This window comes from Microtus oregoni, unplaced genomic scaffold, assembly GCF_018167655.1.
Source record: "Microtus oregoni isolate MIOR12 unplaced genomic scaffold, Mior012 000005F_ref0000423, whole genome shotgun sequence".
NCBI lineage: Eukaryota > Metazoa > Chordata > Mammalia > Rodentia > Cricetidae > Microtus > Microtus oregoni.
In genome coordinates, this window is record NW_024543064.1 from 58,871,623 (window position 1) to 58,895,189 (window position 23,567).

The 23,567-nt window shown below is 41.4% G+C and overlaps 1 protein-coding gene across 2 annotated transcripts in view; it reads left to right on the top strand.

Annotated features, from left to right (window-relative positions):
- The first annotated feature begins 551 nt into the window (after positions 1–551).
- The window catches only part of Hacd4 (3-hydroxyacyl-CoA dehydratase 4), a 28,241-nt gene continuing 5,225 nt past the window's right edge, over positions 552–23,567 (top strand). Inside the window, exons 1-6 of one of the 2 annotated variants that reach the window (XM_041651623.1) lie at positions 552–632; positions 2,202–2,305; positions 4,933–5,060; positions 12,479–12,591; positions 16,264–16,370; positions 19,724–19,849. In XM_041651623.1, coding sequence (XP_041507557.1) covers positions 595–632; positions 2,202–2,305; positions 4,933–5,060; positions 12,479–12,591; positions 16,264–16,370; positions 19,724–19,849 — 616 coding nt within the window. In that variant the 5' untranslated portion in view covers positions 552–594. Of the gene's footprint in view, positions 633–2,081; positions 2,306–4,932; positions 5,061–12,478; positions 12,592–16,263; positions 16,371–19,723; positions 19,850–23,567 lie in introns of those variants that run through there. The other variant, XM_041651622.1, reaches the window with a different exon arrangement.

Sequence of the window (23,567 nt, forward strand, 5' to 3'; positions counted from 1 at the left end):
CCATTTCTCCAGAAAACCAGGAAAAGGAGTGCGGGAGTGTTGGCCCTGGACAGCTGCGTTAAGGCAAGATGAAAGCTGTGCCTTTGAGCACATCACTGTCAGTCAGGGCTCTGGGTGTCAGGGATGGATTTCTGGAGGGCTCTGGCCCCCATTTGGAAAGGTGTTGGGCTGAGTGCTTCCCTAACACTCAGGGTTTCTAAGAGAAGGTCCGACCAGCCTGTGGGATCCACGCACCCTGGGGAGGGTAGTTAGAGCCTGCTTAGCTTTCCTAGTGGGCCCCACCCACAGATGAGTTTGATGAGTTTGGTAAGCCTGGGGCGAGGATGTGTTTGTTCATTCAGCGTACTTTCCGTGCCCCAGCCAGTTATCCTAGAGCAGCATGACAGGAACTTGGCTTTCATCTCCTGCCCATCTCACGACCTTTTTTTTTTTTTTTTTTTAAAAAAAAAAAAAAAACAAGAAACAACAACAACAAAAAAATGCTGAGTGTGTTGAAGCCCCGCCCTTCCGCGCCTGGCTCTTGGGCCGCCCCTCCTGCTTTCTCTGCCCGGTCCTGCTGCTTCCCGGAGGCGCTGGAGGTGTAGACTGTGGCCCATGGGGCCCTCGGTGCTGCCCACCTGGCTGCAGCCCAGGTAGGGCTCAGGGCGGCGGGGAGGGAGGGGCCAGGGCGCTGGGCAAAGCGCACCCACCGGCTTCAACTCTTGGGCAACGCCCGGATTCTGTTCAACATTTGCTGCTCTTCCTGCCTGGTGCTTGTAGATCGTATTTTCTCCTCAAACTCAGGACGGAGGCCTGGGCCGTTTCCCCCCTTTTGGGAGATGAGGCTATGGAAGGACAGCCTGCACGGCTGGCTACCTCTTGGTGCACCCCGACTAGTCCTTCCCTTCCTCCTTGTCCCTGCGGCGTCCTAGACTTTGGCGCAGGGTGTTTTTCAGAGTGTCCAGTGGCAGCAGCGCCCACCACAGGAGGGATTCCAGAAAAATTAGGGCCTGGGGTGTGTGTTTACCAACAGCCAGGTGATTCTGGTTGGGTTGGAGTTTCCCCTTCCTAATCCCTTTAGCAGTTTTGGGTCATCTGTTGACTGCCAGAGAATCGGCTTCCCAGTTTATAAAGCTTGTCTCAGAGGTTGCCCATCTCCAGCTAAGAGATGTCCTTGTTTACACTGACAGGCCCACTCCATCCAGCCTTCTGCACACCGGGGAGCCCTTCAAGCACCGCCTTTTGGAACTCCCTGAAACCAGGAATCTGTCAATCTTCTCTTAGTCATCTCCCCAGCAATCCACAACACATTTTTACACTCAGCTTGACTTCCTTTTTTTTTTTTTTTGGCTTAAGCAACTAAATTGCTTTTTATGTGTGTCTGATGAAGGAGACTGGATTCTGTTGTCAAGGACAACGGGGGGGGGGGGGCGGGGGTGAGAAGAAAGTAACCTAATCACAAGGTACTCAAAAGTCAGGTGTGTCCAGTTCCTAAATCACCAGTTGTGACCACTCCCCCTGATAATGGCAAGCCAACATTTTCAAGATCATTCATTTGGCAAGCCTAGTTACTGGGCTGCAAGCTGCCCAAACCAATCCCTTTGCATCCATGTTCCTTCCTTGTTCCTTTGAAATTTCAAAGCTGTCTGTAAGTATTAGAGAAACAAGGCTAGAATTTTATCAAAGATGAAAATGAAGTCTGGAAAAGAACTATCTTAGCTTTTCAGCAATCTCAATCAATATGCTCATGTTAGGTAAGTTTGTTCCATCAAACCTTAGTGGGTTTGGAGAGCCAACCCCCCAAAAAAGACCCCGATATAGAGCTCTGATGTGGAACTTTTCTTCTGCCTGCTCTGTGTGAACGATACATTTAAAGATGTGTCCAATGGCATTTCCGTGTTTACAGGTACAGAAGGATGTGTACCTCTTCATCTATACCTGGTCCAGCTCTGTGTCCCTGTGTTTACAGGTACAGAAGGATGTGTACCTCTTCATCTATACCTGGTCCAGCTCTGTGTCCCTGTGTTTACAGGTATAGAAGGATGTGTACCTCTTCATCTATACCTGGTCCAGCTCTGTGTCCCAGTGTTTACAGGTACAGAAGGATGTGTACCTCTTCATCTATACCTGGTCCAGCTCTGTGTCCCTGTGTTTACAGGAATAGAAAGGATGTGTACCTCTTCATCTATACCTGGTCCAGCTCTGTGTCCCTGTGTTTACAGGTATAGAAAGGATGTGTACCTCTTCATCTATTACCTCGTCCAGTTCTGCGGCCACTCCTGGATACTGACAAATATGACAGCCAGATTCTTCTCATTTGGAAAAGGTAAACTATGAAGCAGTTTGGATTTTTAACTTTTATTCCTTGTTCTTATCTCGTCTTACAGATTTTCATTTTGAACTTCTGTTCAGCACACCTGGGATCATTCACTTCTCTAGAGTTTGCTTTTCCATAACCATATTTCATTATTTCAAACTGAAACCTTTTTGTAGCAAGGAGTAGGTGAGACTGAGGGGAAGGGACCTATCTTGCCCCAGAGTAGGCAGCTGGCTTTGGAAGCAAAGTCGTATCGTTGAGATGTTCCTTTTGGCTTCTGCACCAGACTCACAAATTCAATGCATTTTGAGGAATGCATGAATTCCAACCTGACATTCTATACAAAGCAATGAGAAATCAATGAAATTCTTCCACTGATTTTTATTCCCCACGTTTGGGGGAGCTGAAGATTACCAGTAACTGAATGACAAATGTCGCACCCCACCAAGACCGTTTGACCCCTTACATAATACGCACATGACACAGCACACTGATGACTAGTTACCTATGTGGAGTTGGTATTGATGACTTGAATCATACGCTCCCTTCAGTTTCCTAAAAAGTCAAGATGTTTCTTTAAACTATTCATTTCAGATCGTTAAAGAATGAATCACCAAGTGACTGTCAAAACAACATTCTCTCTGTGCTCCATCCCCTCATGAGTAAGTGTCATCACAGTTTACAACTGTTTGGTGACTCGACAATTTGAGCAACTGCTGGTTTAGCTAAAAACAAAGGCGAGCATGGCTGGAAAAAAACCATGCTGAGCTCATCAATGGAGAACCGCCTCCGGGGCTGCCACCAGCCATTCTGTGTCTCGACTGTATTGAAAAAGTATACATTCTTGCCTTTGTCGATCTCAGAGCTACAGCAGAAGACATGAGCGTCAGCTAGGAGAACCGGGAGTGTTCAAACAGAAAGAAGCTGAGACACAAGTGGTGGGAAGCAATCAGTTGTGTGCCTTCAAGGTTAGGTGAGGCTGTGTGGGCAGACTCCAGGTCACTCACATCCTGTGTCCCCGTGGGGAAAGTGGCTTTAGCCACCAGCGTCTTTATGATATGACGCTGTGATTGTAGCAGCCATAGATGATTAAAGAAACATACATGGTTTGTTCATTTGAAAAGAAGACCGAGAACAATGGAGTCGGCGACCAGTTCCATTTCCTCAGCCTGTGCTTCTCAGCCTTTCTAATGCTGTTACCCCTTCATACAGGTCCTCAGGTTGTGGTGACCCCAACCATAACATTTCTTTGCTACTTCATAGCTGTAATTTTACTACTGTTATGAACTGTAGTGTAAATATCTGATATGCAAGATCTCTGATATGCAATCGTAGAAAATCGTAGAAAGAGACTGCTCTTTCATTTCCAGACCTGAAAATATATTAATTACAACACTGTTTGGCCAATGACTCAGGCATATTTCTAGCTAGCTCTTACATCTTGAATTAACTAATTTCAATTAATCTATATAGGGGCATGAGGCTGTGGCTTACTGGTAAGGATCTGGTATCTGTCTCTTTCAGCAGCTACGTGGCATCTCCTTGACTCTGCCTGCTCTCTCTATATCTCTGTTCAGATTTCCAGCCTGACTAAGCCATTGACGGAAGCAGTTTCTTTATTAACCAATGGTAATAAACAGATTTATTCACAGCATGCAGAGGGGAATCCCACATCATACAACCCCTGTGAACGGGGTGTTTGAGCCCTAGGTTGAGAACCATTGCTCTAGGCGATGAACTTGTATGCCCCACTACCTTCTTCTGTCAGGACTGTGGAATGGCACAGGCAAGTGGGTCAGGAGTATGGACTATTGGTGTGTAAAGGACTGCCTCTGAGAGGGGCATCGTGATAACAGCACCTGTCTTACAGAGACACCAAGAAAATAAACCCTAATACCTGGTCCGTGAGAATCATGTAAATACCTGGAAACAGTAAAATTAGAAAAATCACCACTAGAAGTTTCTAAATGTGGCAGGATTTTAAGATTTAAAGCAATAAGTTTGTCATTATTATTATTATTATTATTCCCTCTGAGGACCTCTAAGAACATCTCAGTTATACCCTCTAACAACACCAACTCCACAATTCAGTGCTTAAAACAAACCCAAAGTCACTAGTCCAACCTGTCAGGACCGAAGCGCAGATCGACTTGGTGTCTGAAATCACAGCTTCATCAGTGTCTTTTCTATAAAATTTCTCTGGATTTTTTTTTTTAGCAAGTTCATTGCCAAACTATCTACACCCCAAGGGAGTTAGCTTCTGTCTGATTATATTTATGTGGAAATTGAGTAAGAATCTCACATAATGGGAATAAATACAACTCTGGCTGTGAAGACTTCATAAGTTTCAGTTCTTTTTGGGAGAGGACCAGTAAAAAAGAACTATACATGCCTTTCTGTAAATATCCACATGCTTCCTATAAGTCCCATGGTACTTCTTGTAAGTACTAAACAGTACTTCTTGTAAGTACCCCAGTACTTGGTGGGGCTGTACCTCACGGCTACAGTTTAACAGTTTATTTAGAGTGATCTTTGCACAAACAATAAGTGTATCTCAGTTGTATTTTGCGGCACTCCGCAAGCATGCACTCTGGTGCGGTTTTGACTCACTGTGCCCATCTCTGTCACTGACACAGATTCAATGGTCGACACGTTTTATGCCATCGGGCTGGTTATGCGGGTTTGCCAGTCCATATCCCTCCTGGAGCTGCTGCACATTTATATTGGCATTGAGTCAAACCATCTCTTCCCAAGGTTTCTGCAGGTGAGTTTAATCATGCTGTTATTATAGACTCTTTAATTCTTGACTCTGTCCGATGTTTAGTCCCTAGTGATTTTATGGCAAGATTCATACATAGGATGCCCTTACCCAAACAACAGCAGCCAGAATGGCCTACTGTCAGTGTTTAGAGAGTGCCGCTGCTCAGCCTGTGGCTGCATGGATTCTGTCCTGGAGATTCCACGGCCATTTCCCCCTTTCCATGTGTCTCCTTCTGAAGTAGATAAGACAGTGTACAGGTTCGGAGTTGAAGCCTTTAGACTTGCGTTTGAGGCCTGGCTCTTCTACTGACCACTGTGGGGTTATACCACCATAGCCACTGAGCCATTGATGGGAAAGAATAGGAGATCAAAACCCAACATGATAGTGCTTGTCTTAAAGGCAGGTTGACAGAAAATTGAAAATTTACTACTGGTAGACATTCTATATAGGAAATCATTGCTGAATTAAGACTAAAAAAATAATTGAAAATGAGATTTTCCATGAGAAAGACAAAATAAGGACGAGGTGACTGCATGGACATACATTAAACCCTAGGATTTGGAAAAGTCATCTCGCTGAGCATAATTTTAGGAATCTTCAAAAGAAACTGGAAAACAAACTATTTCATAAAATACTGGAATCTTAACATATTTAAATACCCAGTGAAGTGCTTAGACCATAAACATAGAGCTTAAAACTTGCTCACCGTGGGTCCCTGTGCTAATTTGCTTGAAATACCATGAACATTTAAAAGATGCAGGTAACAGTAGAATCCTCATGAATCTAGCAAGAACCCAATATTACATATACTGAAAATATTTGTGGATGCACACAGCAAGAGCAGGCCAGAGAGATGGCTGGGTGCTGCCAAGCTTGAGGACCCGAGCTTCTGGTACTCACAGTCCTCTGACCTCCATGCACGAACTGCAGTACATGGTGTGGAGACACAAGTGCACAGACACACACACACATGCTGTAAAAGATACGGCGTAAATCTAATTTTACTTAGTATACAAAAACAGAGGCGAACTATTCACTAGAATAAAGGCATTCTAGGTGTTGAGATATCAAATGTTATAGGGGGTAATAATGTACGATATAGTTAGGTTAATATTAACCAGCCAAGTGCTACGTGGGATCTCCTTAAACATGTCACTTTACAAACTAACAAGGGGCAGGGATCAATCACAGAGAAACAAGATTTGGTATTTCTGACCTAGTGGGTCTGCTGCATTTTGAAAATGCCGAAATGTGCACAGCAGACACTAACTTTGGAGAGCAGAACCAATGACTCAGATTTCATGAGAGCCGGGTCCTGTTACATGGAATTATTCACTAGTGGCTGTATCACGTTCATATAAAGTCTGAGTCAGCTTATCACTTTCACTCTCTTGAAAGGGCTTTTGGGCTTTTTTGTTTTTGTTTTTAGGTTAAAATGGCTATTACTAATTTCTTAGTAACCCAGAATTTTCAAAACCAAAGGTTATGTTAGTTCAGCTGTTGCTAATGCACGGGTCTAGACCTAGTCAGGGAGAAAGAAAACTGAGTGAGAACTTGAAATATCCCTAGAAAACATCCACATATTGTTTGCTTGACAAAATTACCTAGACTTGCCTAATCAAAATTACTGTAGAACTGAGATATCTGATTTCTTAGACATACCCAAATTCCAGAACATTCAAGTGTGGTTTTTCAATCACCAATAATTAAATATCAAATGGCATATAGAACCACCACTGAAAACGAAGCCAGCTCCTAATTTGGTCACTTAAAAACAGTAGCAAAAACACTTACACATTTATTTATTGATCAGTGAGTTTGCTACGTCCAATGCTAATGGAACCCAATGACCTTTAAGTCTTCAGTGCTGGTGAAGGAGAGGCAGGGATCAGGGTGCCAGGGCCAAGGATGAGCATTCCGGGCTATGAGCAACCCAGACATGAGCACAGCCCTTTTGATGTGCCCAGTCTGGCTTCCTCTCTTACTTGAAGTTGTATGTGCCCTCTGTTGTTTTTATCACATTGTTCTAGGAATGGGAACAACATTAAAAGGACTTTATAAGGGCCTCAGAGGTGGAGTCTTACATTTGATGTCTTTCCTCATTAAAGTTCTGCAGATAATTAGAATTTTTTCATTGCGAGACGACCCCCAAGTACTCTGCTTAAAAATAATGTAACAGAACCCTAGGTTGTGTAATCGTTTGTGGTGTTCCTATTTCCCCATTTTTAAAAGAAGAAATGGGACGTAGAGAAGCAGAGTTAGTTACACAGATTATGACTGCCTGGATGAATCCTGTCCCGCTGCTCCAAAGAGAACAAGAGCTATGTCTATAGAGTTGTGGTGTTGTTGATATTACCTTCGTGGCATTGCAAAGCCACAATAGAATGTGCTCTTTTGAGAACAGATTTTCCAAAAACGTCAAGATAACGAATTAGCTAGCATGAACAATGGATTGGATTAGCCAGTTGAACAACTAACATTAACATCTGGCGAGAGCTGGCGCTGAGGGAATGAGGGCAGATTTGAGTTTGTTCATCGTTCTGAGTTATCAATGTTTTACACTCACAGATCTGACAAGAAGCAAAAAGCTATAATTTTTAAAGTTATATGCAATTGCTAAAACAAAAAAAAAAGCAGAGAAAGCACACACTATAAGACAGTAGTTACTTAACAGATACCTGTTTTGTAAAAACTACTTATGAGAAAAAAATCCAAGAGTATAACATAAAAATCTGTTTAGAGACTTATTGTTTATACTAGTTATATATCACTTAAATTATATACAGAAATATAACAAACTCTGATAGTCTTGGTTTCAAGTGGAAAATTGAAGATACAAAAAAAGCATGCTAAAATGACCGTGTCAAGGAAAGCTAAGCGCTTTCCCTCCCCAGCCTTTCCTTCCAGACAAACTTGCATATTTCATTGCATTAGTTAAAAAAAAAAAAAGTTAAATGGCATTCGTTGATTTTGATCACCTTCTTTAGGAAGTTGTAAGATGGGAGTACAGCCATGCTGGTTTGGAAGGCTCTGTTCAGCGTTCAGTTTTGTCAAAGCTTAGAAGCTTTTCTTGATAAAATGTGTGGATGCTTCAACTTAGAAAAAGGGAAACAACCCCAGATAACCCTTTGTACCACAGCGTTTGACAGGTACGCCTTGTAGGAGACTCTCAGAAGAAGACAGCTGACTTCGAGTGGTTCATGTCATATCCTGTCCCCTCTGTCAATCACCATGAACATCGCTGCACATTCCTTAAGTGCGTTTATGCAATTTTAAAAAAAAAATCTACAAATCCAAGCACTACAAATGATTTTCCCTAAGTTATCATGTCCACACAGGTTCCAGCCATGATGGTCGAGTGCAGGAAACACTTCTGTATTAACCAATGTCGTCAGCTCTGTCTCATACCTATGCTGAGGGCAAGGAGAGCTCTTGGGGGACACACAAAGGAATCTCGAAGGAGAGCATCTAATTCCTGTGTGAAAGACAGCTACTTCCAGTCTGATTTCTCTAGGCTGGGAAGCAGCTGACTTTCATTGCTAGACTAGGTCATCTCTGAACTTCCCATAAACTCTCCCAGAGTTCTCTCCCTGTAGGCTATGAGCCTGCTCTCTGTTTATTACTAGAGGTTAAGCCACTGATGTGTGGAGGGGTAAGTGTCCAAAGCTGGACGCTTTGGGGAGTGAACTACACACAGAGTTCACTCTATGGGAACATTAGGGTCTTTAGCCCTTGTCACTTTGCTCCATGGAGTTCTTCAGTGGACAGGTACCAAGTTCTCTTCATGGTATAACTTTACAAATGTAGAATGGCTTTTTAAAACCCACTGAGTTTTCATTTATCTCTGCAGGAAAATGTCCTGCAAACACTACTTCCTACAGATCTGGAACTGAAATCTGGACAGTATGACCCTAAGTACGATCTTCTGATCTTTTCATTTCTGTCACTTTGGTGGCCACTCCAAAACTAACATCCAGACAGTGCTCTGCTTCTTAGTAGAATTTCTCCTTAAAAACTAGACATTAAAACAAGACCCTCCTGGATGTTCTGAGTCAGTACTCCACATACGTTCCACAGAAATAAATGTTTTATAACAAGTATTTTTTAAAGATTTATGTCTTTAGCTAGAGAGATTGCTCAGTGCTTGTGCCACAGATCTGGCAAACTGAGTTCGATCCCCTGGGACTCACTTAAGGTGGAGAGAGAGAACCAACTCCCCAAAGTTGTCCTTGGACCACCGCACGTGGACCATGGCATTCACACCACACACATCACCCTCCCATCCCACAGCTAGTTAACATTTTCAGGGAGGCAGGTGCGGTGGCATCCACCTCTAATCCCAGTGCTGGGCAGTAGAAGGAAGGAGGACCTCTGGATCTTACTGTCCAGCTTGTCTTAACGAATCAATGAGCTCTGGGCTCAGTGAAAAGAAGACACTGGACATCGGCATCTGGCCTTTACACACATGTTCACACATGTGTACCCCATCTCTTCACATACAAGCATGTAGAGCATATAAATGTGTTTTGTGGTTTTTGAAAATTCTGATAGGATTTAAAATAGTTAAATTTTGGAAAATAATAATTCTGAGATTGAAACTTAAAAAGAGTTGAGAAAGAGTTCATGCAGTTGGTGTGCTGTTTTTGCCCCTTCATTTTCCCTATTTCCTAAATTTAAAAAACATTGTTTGAAGTTTCATACATTTACTAATGAATTTTGACCATTTTCATGCCCCTCCCCAGCCCCACCTTCATGCCTTCTGTTGTGTGTGGACCACTGAGTTTATTGAGTTTTTTGCTTGAGCACCCATGTTCAGGTCAGAAACCCTTCATTTCAACAAAGTACCTTATTATTTAATAACATAACCAGTAATTTTTTTAATTAAAAATGTATATACAGGCTGCACATGTTGGGATCATGGGACAAGGCTGAGGAGTCCCTTCTCTTTACACCTTCATGAGGGTTCCATGGCTGCTTATTCAGGTCACGAGGCTCCCTGCAAGTGCTCTGACCTGCTGAGCCATCTACGCAGCTGCAGAAACTCCTTTAAAAAACAGACCATAGACTGGATGTTAGGTCTGGAGTGGTCCCCAAAGTGACAAAAATGAAAAGATTTTGGTATTTCAGAATACAGCACTTAGAGTTTAGATTTTGATTTCAGCCCAGCCAAACACTAGCTTTGGGGTAAGGCAAATAAACAGTAATAGTGACTTAGAGTCGCTGTGGCGATTGAATAAAAAACTGTAAATTTGGAAATTGGCAGAAAGTTTTAAGTATTGACTTTTATCAACTTAATATCTCTAACCAATCGCCTCTATTGGGCTGTCATTGAGTATAGTTAAATAACCATCAGATAATGAGTTAGGCCAATACTATGTAACAATGCATATGGCGGGAATCTTTCTAGGTCTAAATGCATGCTGTGGTTGGCATTTGGGGGCACACCCACTGCTCATTTCCATGTAACTAGAGACCCCGTCACTAAAGAGCCACAGAGTCTCCATTGATATCACTGATATTTTAATGGTTTCATCATTCAGCCCCAGTGGGAGATTTTCCTCTAGATTTTGCTCACCATTAAAGAGCACCTGACATAGGCTGCTTACAAATCCAGTGACTAGGAGACTTGGGCTTCCTACTCACCCACGGTGTGGACAGAACATTTACATCTTCTGGTTCCCAGGTTTCATTCAAGTGAGAGTGGGTTTAGGCTACTATTAGAATGTTCTATGCAAAGGGATACTATAGATCTTAGGTTTTGAAACACCCAACCATGAGATTAGGAATCTATGCTATATGTATCTCTGTGTGCATACTTCTTGAGATTTTTAGCAAAAACATAGGTTCTCTGGGTTTTAGGCATTAATCAAATGCAAGATGAGATGGTGTCTAAGTATCTGTGAGATGCTCAAGTCTTTCATTCACAAGCTGCCAGGAGTCCTGCAGTCAGGTCGGGCTATCCAGTTATTTAAACTGCAGCTTAGAAGACTTCGTATAGACACAAGATAAATCAAGCAACCAGATCATTATATCTTAAAGACTGACCAAGGGAAAAGAGCCCTGTGGATAACTCCCATAGATTGACTAAGTTTGAATCATGTCTAATTCCCCTTAGCCATGCAAGGGCCCTCTTGACTCACCTCTGCAGTCAGAAACACGCTGACATAGCTCATACATGTGGGTTTCCGATCATGTGGACTTGCTATTGGCAAATCTCGGATTTTTTTTCTTTTTTTTACAGCAACATCTTATGATTCTGTTGTGGATTATTCCAGAGTTTTTCTCCTTAATCAGCTTTAAAAAAATAAAGTTGGCTATGAAAAATGACAAATGACCCCTTTCTATTTTATTTCCCTTGGCCACCAATATGCCACATCAATCTCAATCTTTTGACCACTGAAGGCAAAGAAAAATGCCCTATAAAACACAAAAATGTAGACTCTAAGGCTATGTTACTATAACAGGGGACTTTATACTTTGGAGGGAATGAGGATGATGTTTGATTTAAGCTGGTAATTGGAGCTAGGCCAAAAATATGTGAAGTCTTGGTGATCTTTAGATGCTTGTAACTTGGCATATATAACATATATTCCAAGAATGTGTTAAATTCTTTCCATTTTCCACTGGCTTATGAAGGTTAGCATTACATTACCACCCCGCAAAAAGAAAAAAAAGTTACAGTGGCTTCTCTATTGATTAAAATGGAAATTTCCTGACCTGTCATTCAAAACCCTTTACAACCCAGCTCCAAACACATTTTCAATTTCTTTCCCTATTTTTCCTTCTCCATGCCACCCATGATTCTCTCCGTGATTCTTGCTCCTCCCCTGGGGCATCTCACATAGTCACACTGCTGCTTCTGATCAGGCTGCTCTTGTCTAGACGCCTTCCTATATTCACTCTGCCTGACAACTCCAGTCCATGCAGCAGGAGACAGCTGAGATGCTGCTGGTCCTCAGGAACCTCTCACATCCCTTTCTCCATCAGCAAGTATCTCCTTCCTTAGCTGTGCGTCCTGCCTCAGCATCCTGCCCTGTAATTACCCTCCCCACCACCAGCTCTGGAGGAGGTTTCGTTTTCACTGCATTGCCTAATGGGTAGAGGACACTCAGGTAGGAGCTTGCCAAAGTGGGCTAAACATGTGTGTAGGTCAAGAAGAGAGGAAATATCTTGACTTAGGTAAACTGTTATCTTATTTTCATTATAAATAATTAGAAAAGTACAGAAAAACACCAAAAAAAAAAAACAGGAAATTAAATTCATCCGTAACCCAGCTCTTTCAGAGACACCTATTGTTAATAGTTTAGAAAATGTATTTCCAATTAAGGCATTTCTTTTAAACAAAGCCCTGGATTTTAAAATTGAAAAGTTAAATAGCCTAACAGATGATACTATTTCTCAATTTTTTTTTTTTTAATTAGCTCACAGAGAGAGTGGTCATCCTTTTTGGGGTGATCACCAGCCAAGAGGAAATCCAAGAGAAATATGTGGTGTGTGTTTTATTCATCTTCTGGAATCTCCTGGACATGGTAAGGTAAGTAAACAAAGTTGCTGGGCATAGTGGGCATGGTGCACATCCTTACCTCAGAGGTAAAGACAGGTGGATCTCTGTGAGTTCAAGGCTACCCTAGCCTACACAGCTAGTTCAAGGCCAGCCAGGACTTGAGGCCAGCCAGGACAGAGCCTGTGTCAATCATCAATCTGTTAAAACAAGGAAAAATTGCTTTACTGAAATGAGTAATGGCTCTCACGTTGGTTACTATGAATGAGACAGAAAAAACAAAACCTCTTTGCATATTGTTTATATTGAAATAGAAACATATAGGTAAAGCTTCCCATAATGGACATATCAAAGAAAACAAATACCAATTTTGGTATTCCAAGTACAAATCCGAACCCCCAGGTTCCCAGCATGAGGCTTTGCCAGGACACTGACCTGGAATGAACTCACAGCTATGTGCTAATGGAAGACACTTTATCATTGCTCCAGCACGCATTATTTTAATAAGCAAAACAGGACTTGCATTACTTGCCAGAAGCCAGATTTGGTGTCAGTTAGCTTCAGTTGTCAACCTGACACCTGGGAAGAGGGGACACCTCAGCTGAGGAACTGCCTCCACCGGATTGGCATGTGGAGGCATTTCTCGATCGTTAATTTATGGAGGAAGGACGGTTCTGCCGTGGGCCTGGAAGCAAGAAAGCAGGTAGTGTTCCTGGTCACTGCTTCAGGTCCAGCCCTGAATTCCTTCACTGATGGATTATGACCTTGGAGTCTTTCTTCTCCCACATTAGTTTGGGTCAATATTTTATCACAGCAAAGAGAAGTCAGCTACAATAATTGTTTTTTGTGACTTAAGGAATATTTTAAAATAGGACCTCATTTCTCTGGGGAAAATGTACCCCATATCCATTTCTGTACACGACTCCGGTGGGATCCAATGGCTTAGTCATTCTGTGCCATCTCCTGAGCTGCTGTTGCTCCAAAGATCTGGATGGCAACAGGTCCCAAAGAGTCCTGGCTTTTTGGCTGAAACTGTATAAATCTGTTTTTATTCTACTGTCAATAACTTGGCTGAGTTAAAAATAAAGCCTCAACAATGGGTTGAGTCCTAGGAAAGATTGTACATTGACTTAGAAAGCTATTTAATGTTCTAAAAATAGAATTTTAAACTAGGACTTTTGTAGCCTGTGACTGCCTATTTATACAAGGCATTGACTCTTCCCGAGGGACCACAGCTTTCCAATATAACGGAATACGATTCTGTCTAACTCAGTATCCAATTTCAGGCAGACTCAAGCAGAACACAATGACTTTTGTGCTGAAAGTGGTAACAGACTTGCATGGGATGATTTGGGGACTCAGAGGACACAGCAGGATGAAACCATCCTCTGCTACTTATTTGCTACACAATCTTGGGGAAAATCACTTAACTTTTTGTAAACAATTTTATTGGGATATAACTTAGCTACCACAAATTTAACTTTTTAAAACATAAAATTGTGAGTTTCTGTATATTCAAAAAGATGCACAACCATCATTGTTATTCAGGCAAAGAACTTTATTAGCCACTCGGAACACCATGCCCATATGTGCACCTCTCTCCCGCTTCCCTGCTTCCCCAGGTTCTGGCAACTATTCTCATACTATCTCTGTAGGTTTCCCTATTTTATGTTTCATATAAATGCAGTCACTGAATATAAAGTCTCTTGTTACTATCTTCATTTTACTTGGAATAATGTTCTCAAGGTTTATATGGTGTTGCAGCATGTAATAGTATTTCGTGGCATTTTGTGGCTAAATAATATTCCATTGAATCACCACAACACTTCTGGGTTGTCCACACAGTTGATGCATATTTGTATTATTCCCACATTCTGGAAATAAGAAATACTTCCATGAGCACCCACGCACACATTTTTGTTTTCCTTATAGCCAGCAGTAAAACCCCCTGGGCTCTTCTTTTGATGGTGTTTTTCTTTCTGCAAAATGGGAGTGAAAATATCATCTCAATCTATGTGAAATAATTTGTTTATAGAAAATAACAAACAGGGATCTTACTCAGCCCATTAAAGGCACCTGTGAAAAGACCACAACTAACATGAGAGCTAATGATGAGATGGATGTATTCCTCCTAAGAATGCAATAGGGACATCCATACTGTTCAACACTGTATTGGAATTTCTAGCCACAGCAACTAGGGGAAAAATGGATCCAGGTCGTAGAAAACTGTGAGTGACCAACAAGTTCATCAGAGTTGTATAACACAAGATCAATACAAATCAATGTATTTCTATATATTTTCAATGAACTATCTGTAAATGAAAATAACAGAAGTAATCCTGTTTATGATAACTTCCAAGAGAATGGGGTATGTAGGAATACATTAACAAAAATAAGCAGACCTTGTACAATAAAAATCTTGATGAATGGAAGGGCATTTCATATCGGAGACAATATTGTTAAGATGAAAATACTCCAAATCAAATCTGCAGAGTCACTGAGAGCCCTGTTAAGAGTCTCAGCTGGTTTTGCTGCAGAAATTGAGAGGTTGATCTTAAAATTCGCATAGAAACCTGAACTGAGATGGGTCAAGACCTTTATAAGAACACAATTGGTCTCATTCTTCTCAATTCAGAACTACAGAACAACAATAATCACGAGTGTGGTACTACTATATGGACCAATCAGAGACTAGAATCAACAGTTCAGAAATAATGTTTTCTAGTTTTAGTTAAGTCTTGACAAAGGTCCCAAGAGATTCAATGGGGGAAAGCGTCATCTTAAACAGTAACAGGACAACTGGACACTGCATGCAAAAGATCAAGTTGCATTTGGCAATGTACCCCTAGACAGGACACCAAAACCACAAGCAACAAAAGAAAATAAATAGATGACTTGAAGTGGATCACTAATTACTGTGTGGTTTATACTGAGAACTTGACTAGATGCTCACACCTTCGGGTGTGTTTCTATGAGATTCCAGAGTTCAGCTGAGGGAGAGCTGCCCTGAATGGGAGTTGTATCATCTCATGGGCTGGGATCCTGAACTAAATTTAGAGGAAAGAAAGGAAAAGTAATTTGTGAGTCAATAGACCATCTGGGTAATTCTGAGGTTTGCTGAAGTGAAGACACCATTGGCTTATTCAGATAAATAAAAGTACATCAAATACTTTGCACTAGCAGGTTTAAACATAGCCTAGTACACCCCAAACCTGCTCCCAAGGCCAGTTCTGACTGTGTAATGGGGCAAAGCCAGAGACGCAGAGAATGGTAGGTGTCAACTCAGGAGTTGTGTTTTAATAAATTCATCCTTTACAATATGTGCAAATAGCTCTGTCTTTTCAAGAATCCTAGCTGTTGCTGTACAAAACGAGCTTGGCTTTTAAATAAAATTGAAGTCATTAATCATGGAAGGTTATAATTGTAATTTCTTGGGAGGAGGTAAGAGCTACATTCTTGTTCTGTTCAGCTGTATAATTATCTATGATCCACCCAATGAGATAAGCCAGGGAGACAGGCTCCCCACCTCACGATACACCACTTTCACCCTTGTCCTTGCTTAATTATAGGAAATAAAGCATGTAATTCCCACACTTCCAATTTTATTCCGGTGTTTAATTTGTAGGAAGGCATTTTCTTCTCTTTATCTCAGACAGCAGCAGCAAATGATACGTATGAATACAAATGATACCCATTTCCTTCCAGGTACACGTACAGCATGCTGTCAGTCATCGGAACATCTTACGCTCTCTTGACATGGCTCAGTCAAACGCTGTGGATGCCAATTTACCCTCTGTGTGTTCTTGCCGAAGGTAAGAGTCCTGGGTTACAGTTCTGACTCATATAAGCCATTGATTTCAAACTGCTCACTAATTTTTTTTGATGAAGAAACAGCTATTTATTTTTGATAGTTCTTGGCGTACTGATATCTTCCCCAGTCTATTTCCTTGCTGCAAAGAAACCATTAAGAAGCACAGCTCAGTGGGGTGTGGTGGTGTGCACCTGTAACCCTGAGGGCAGAAACACCAAGGTCAGCCTGGTCTACACAGATCCAGGACGGTCAAGGATAAACAGGCAGACCCTGCCTCAAAGATTGAGAGGGAGAGGAGAGAAGGGGAGAAGGAGAGAAGGGGAGGGGAGAGGGAGAAAGGGATGGTGAGAGAGAGAGGGAGAGAGAGAGAGAACTTACTAAAGTTCAAGGTAGAGGTGGCCATACTAGGCTAGAAACAAGCATCCATGTCCAGGTCCTTACCTTCAGTAAGTATGAGTCTGGGCAACTCATTTCACCTCCCAAACTCCAAACTGGGTTTAATATGTAAAGAAGATAGAGTTTAATTTTTTAATATTTAGAAATTCAGTCATCTCTGGTTAGAGTGCTTCTCACCACCTCCTAAACGTCCTACTTCTGCCAGTGACCATTTGGCCACCCTCGCACGAGTCTCCACTTTCAGAGGGATGCCGCCAACTTTTCAGCTAAGGTGGTTTCCCAGTACAGCACCACGGATTATTATTTTACAGGGAACATCTCAGCTGCAACTAGACTCTGTATGATTCTTGGTTACATGTCCATTCCCCTCATTGAACAGGTTCCATGTGTACACACAGGAGTCAGTCTGGTATGCCGCTTCTTTCCGTTCTCAAACACACATCAGCATACATGCCCAACAAACAGGAGATCAACTACTGACTCTTTTAATAAAGCAAAATTAAATAACCAAAGTGAGCAGTTTTCAAAGAACTTGAGGCTAAGCAAAGAACAAACACTCCCCCGGTAGTGGATCTGACAGGCTGCAGGGAGTTTCTTCTGAAAGTCAAGATTAAAGATTTTAAATAATGCAAAAAGCATGTTAAAGTAACTCCAGGCAAAGAAAGACATTATAAAGAGAATGCTGTTGTCAATAATAGCCACAAGTAAATGAGGACTGGTATAGAGAAGAAAACCACACACGTTTTTCTATTTACTTATGACTAGAGACAATAAATCAGAATTTTAATTTTTCTTTTGTTTTTAAAATTAATTGTTAAAATTTGGAATATACTATATTCAGAGAATCTAGAGAATAATATTTTACAAAGCATTAAAAGCAACAACAACAACAAACTCAGCCATCCATTCTTTACGAATGAAATCCCTCATTCATGGAAGATTTGCTAAGTGCACTGATTTGCCTTGTCATATGGAAATACTAGAAAGAACATAAAAGGATTGGATGCTGGAAAGGATAAGAGGTTGACATCAGGAGAAACACAATTGTAAGATGTACGGCAATGTAAGTTAATAATAGAGTACATTTATTTAAACAGAGTAGATTCAGTTATCTCACTACAACAATATGAGATGTTGAATACTAGCTTTCATCATTCATCACTGCATGTATATATCAAAACATCGCACCATTATCCATAAATATATACATTATGACTTCTTAATTAAAACTATACTTGCAAAATAAGTGTTTTCGAAAGATTATATAATGGACTCTTTTTCTAAAAATGAGGAAGAATAAGTATACAAGAAACATTTCTATTCTTGGTGTTCAGAATTCTAAGCCTTTTCCTTTTGAGGGAAGTTCTTTTTCTTTTACTAGCCTACAGTCTTACTCTCCCCAAAGCATCAGCAGAAGAAAACCCAGGCAAACAGACAACCCAGTGTTGGTGAGGACTAACCCCAGACAGTGCAGAAGGGGCCTGTGACCTTTACTAAGCCCAGACAGTGAAGAAGGGGCCTGCGATCTATCCTTTGCCTGTGTCAACTGTTCCAGAGTATAAAACCAGACAGGGAAGGAAATCTACTTAGCTTTTAATAAAGTTAATAACTCTTAATTTTAAAGCTGTATTTTCCATGTCTGGAAAATGCAACAAATTAACAAAGCTCATATAAATATCCAAGTAATCACTTCTATGTCAAAATGCTGGAGACTTGGAGACCACCCTTGTTAAACTTAACTTGTGTGGTGTCCTTTGGAAGTACTGCACCAATGCCACTCATCCCTATCTAGCTGCTTCAGCTACTGACTGAATTTATCACATTGCAACTACTTTTTATTTTGAAGCAACTTCAGACTAATAGGGAACTGTAAAAAGAATGCACCACAAGGCTGGAGAGATGGCCTGGCAGCTAAGAACAGAGGCTGCTCTTCTAGAAGTCCCGGGTTCAGTTCTCAGCACCCACGTGGCAGTTAACAATTGTTTGTACTTTCAGTCCCAGAGGATCCACCACCCTCTTCTGGCTTCCATGGGTACTGCATGCATGTAGTGTACTTACGAACATGCAGGCAAGACAGTAATACACATAAAATAAAAAAATCTAAGTACATTTACTTCACTTCCAGATGGCAGCAGCTTAGATAACTATAGCATGTCATTTTACTGGATGAAATGTTATTTTTAAAACGTACACATGGGCTGGAGAAATGGCTCAGTGGTTAAGAGCACTCACTGACTGCTCATCCAGAGGTCTTGAATTCAATTCCCAGCAACCACATGGTGGCTCACAACCATCTGTAATAAGGTTTGATGCCCTCTTCTGGCCTGTAGGCATACATGTACACAGAATATTGCATATATAATAAATAAATATTTAAAAAAGTGAACATATGATATACTTTGATGGATCCTCTATTTGCAACACTACACTCGCCTCTTCCCACAGACTAATTTACGTCGACATTTCTCAGAGTTGCTCCAGGTTCGTGCTAAGTACTTCTAGGGCTGACGAGAAAGCTGACGAGAAAGAAGCCGTTCTCAGGCCAGTCGTGGCATGATGGGGGTCTGTTTCTCAGAGTCTCCGCTGATAAACATGTTTCATCTCACGCCAAGGGGAAAATTACGTAGCGCTTCCCATACCTGACTGTCTCCCTATTTGTGAGCGAGGCGAGAACTGTACTTTGGAGTAATCATTTTAAGAAGTGTTACACAGTCTTTCTGTGTAAGCAAGAAATGTGTGGTTTCAACAGCAGGTGTACAATGGGCAATAGTTTACTAAGTCAGAATGTTAGAACAATTTAAGCAGCAAAAGCAAGTCCATACATCAAGTTGCAGCTTTAACTAAAGGATCCAGCAGCCATCACATTGCTGACGCCAAAGCTCCTTCACTCAAGCTGCACATGCACACACATCTGTAACTCGTAAGTGAATCGTCACCATCTTTGTTCTCTTTATACAGCATTTACCATCTACCAGTCACTGCCTTATTTTGAGTCGTTTGGCACCAACTCCACTGTGCTGCCGTTCGACATATCCACCTGTTTGCCTTACGTGCTGAAGCTGTATCTCATGCTGCTCTTCATAGGTAAGCAGATATTTTGGTTTTGCATTCTTCTTGTGGTTTATACTGCCACTGACTTAAGCTGATAGGTAAGTGTGAGGGGACTAAAAAGGAAGCCCAACACAATGAACTAGATAGTCTGGTTAAGGCCCTTGCAGCTCTTTGTGGGGCAGCATGAAATCAAGTACTACACAATTTCACTGTCTAGCAAGAACAACACTACTCGTAAAACATATGCCTGCAAGATGCATGAAGCACAGACATGCTTTTTACCACAAAGATATGCCTATAAAACAACATGTCAAACAGAGGGAATACCTATTTTTTACTTTTTTCATTTATACCCTTTTTGCTTTCTGTTTGGCTTTACATGCTAGCACTCCCTAGCAGGCAAACAGGAAGTCGGTGATAAAGGCTCAAGGAAAACAAAGAACAAAAACTTAAGTTGTGGGGAGGGAGCGGATTGATGGCACCGTGCTTAAGAGCGCACTTGCTGCTCTTACAGAGGACCTGGGCTCAGTTTCCAGTCCCCATAGAACTGCTCAGAGCTATCATGATTTCAGTTTCAGGAGATCCACACCTTCTCTTCCGGCAGCAGGCATGTGTGTGGTGCACATATATACATGCAGATGGAACACTTATACACACAAAAGTTACACTTGAGCCAGGCTTTAGTGACACACGCCTTTAATTCCAGCACTTGAGAGGCAGAGGCAGGGAGATCACTGTTAGCCTGGTCTATATAGTAAGTTCCAGGATAGCTAGGGCCTGATAGAAATTGTCTCAAAAATAAAAATAAAACACTGAATCTCTCTCTCTCTCTCTCTCTCTCTCTCTCTCTCTCTCTCTCTCTCACACACACACACACACACACACAGAGTTATACTTGTGTGGGATTTAAAAATGGCTGAGTGAAGGCATCAGTGTTTTGTGTCACAAAGAGAACACCAGCAATAGGTTTGGAGCTACATTTTGAGGAGAGTACAAGAAAACACTCAAAGAAACCAGAACATTGTAATACTAAAAGACATGGCACAGCAATAGATACACAATATTTGAGTATTTGCCATGCTATCTACACTACTAGGTGGGAAGGAATACCCTTCTGGGTAAGGGTGAAGGAACAGAGTCCCAGAAAACTTGTGTTGAATAAAGGGGATTAAATACCTTACCCTCTAAAACCAGAGTATGGTTAGTAGAGAACAGAATCATAGCTCCACACACATACAAGCATAGGTGCCTCCCACTTACAGGCTAAGGCAAGACTTCTGTGGTTCTATTACTTTTCTGACCACAGGGGTAACTGTAGTGGCCTTGAGCAATGCTAAGGCTTCAGCTGGCGCTCTGGTCTACAGGGCACATGGCCCAAAGACGACCACAAAGAAACTTAGGTGCTGGCTGCACCCTGCTTTCACTTGCTCCCACAGACAAACAGAAGGCCACTGAGAAAGTCCAAGGGAAAAATTTCTTGAAACCAATGGAAATACAGGGTCCTAAACCTGTGGGATACATCAAAAACAGTACCAAGAAAAATGAATAAAAACATAAGTATTTCAGATAAATAAGTTACACATGCATCTCAAGGGCTAAGAAAAACAATCATAAACCAAATCCCTAATGACTATATGGAGAGAAATAAAAATCAGACCATAGGTAAACAGAAAATAGGAAGTACCAAGAATCAATGAAATAAAGCTTGTTATTTCCTTGAAAGAACAGAAAAAAGCAGATAAACCTTTCAGTTAGAATAACCTCCCCCCGCCCCCCCAAAATAGAAGATCCAAAGAAATAAAGATAGACGTGTTAAAGGAAATGCAGAAGATCAGTTGGGATTATTTTTAAAAACTACCTATTAACAAATTGGAAAATGGAAACATTTCTAGATACAAAAGATCACCTGAAATTCAGCCAACAGGATATAGAAATTTAACAGGGTATAGAAAAGCCTGAACAGGCTAGTAATGAGTAATAAACAAGTAATAAATCTCCCAATGCAGAAAAGTCAGTATAAGATGGCTTCATGGATGAATTTTACCAAGATTTAACCAAGAGCAACCAGTGCCCATTCTTTTCAAATTAAGAGGCAATCATTTGGGCCGGCATTACCAAAATGCAGTAGGAAATGAGAAGGAACTATAGATCAACAGCCCAGCCAACAGATGGTGAACTCTTAACAATATATCAGTAGATCAGAAGATCACACACTGTAACTAGGCTTCATTCCCAGATTCAAAAATGGTTCATTCTCTACAAAACAATAAACTACCATATGATATAAAAGTTATGTGAGCAGATGTAAAAAATCATTTGATAAAGTTTACCACCCATTCATGATGAGAATACAAGAACAAGTTATGTATGACAAGCCCAGAACTAATATCATACTGAATGTTGAAAAACAAAGTGTTTCCTCTATTATCAGGAACAAGACAAGATGTTCAGTTTCCTTGCTGTTATTCGGAGTCCTATTCATTTTAGTCAAAGCAATTAGACAAGAGAAAGAAAGGCAGATACACAGGAAGGACTGGAGTCAAATTATCCATGCTGTGGCAGATGCACAGAAAAATGTTAACACCAGCTATGGTGGCTCACACCTGAAATCTCAGCACTCCAGAGGATGGCACAGAGGATTGTCCCTCTGAAGCCAGTCTGAGCAAGAGAGTGAGACCTTGTCTTAAAAACAAAGCAAAACAAACGAAAAACCACAGGGTGTGTTGGGGGACAGCTAAAGACTTCACCAGAACTATCAGGAGAGAGAAACAGACTGAGCAGTAGGACAAAACCAGCAGAAGCAGCCCTTCTCCTGGGCAGCACCTAGGGACATTCGCACTCCACAGCCTCCTCTGACTAAAAGTTCATTCAGAATGACTCTTGTCTAATTTCTGTCTTTTGAAAAGCCCTTCCACACATAACAAATTTGATAAGGAAGAATTTAAAAACGAAATCTAAATCACAATAACCACAAAATACAGCACTGAACAAACTAAGGAAGTACTATTCCTTTCCAACAAAGACACAAAGCACTGGTGAGAGAGCCTGAAGGCACTAAACGGTGGAAAGGTCGCCAGTTTTCATGGATTGGTAGCAATCACTAAACGTCCGTATCACTCAAAGTGATCTAGGGATTCAATGCAATCGCCATCAAAACTCTGTTGACATTTTGAGGACCGAGATCATCACTCAGTGCATAAGAGCTGTGCTATACAAGCATGGGGACCTGAATTTGAATCCCCAGCATCCACCAAAAAGCTAGACATGGCCATGGACCTACAGCTCTGGGGCTGTTGGAGGTAGAAACAAGAGAATTGCTGGGGCTTGTTGGCTGCTAGCCCAGCTCCAGGTTCACTGAGACCCTGTCTCAATGGAATAAGGCAGGGAGTGGCACAGCCAAAAGCTATGTCTTCCTCTGGCCACTACATTTGCACACATGGCATACATACCAGCATACCACATGTGCAGTACCATAAACACATACTCACACATAAGCTTTTAAGAAAATAATTTTAAAAAGAATAAAACAATAAATAGCATACTTCACATAACAATAACAAAACCCATAAAATTAGTATGTAAGCCCCACACCCTAAAGCAGAAAGAACAAAGCTGAAGGTATCTCAACACCCAATTCCAAGACACAAGGCTCAGTAACAAGCAGTATAGCATTGGCATAAAAGACCAATAAAAAAGGAAATAAACATGCCAACAATAACAATACACAGGAGAGAAACACATGGTGCTGGGA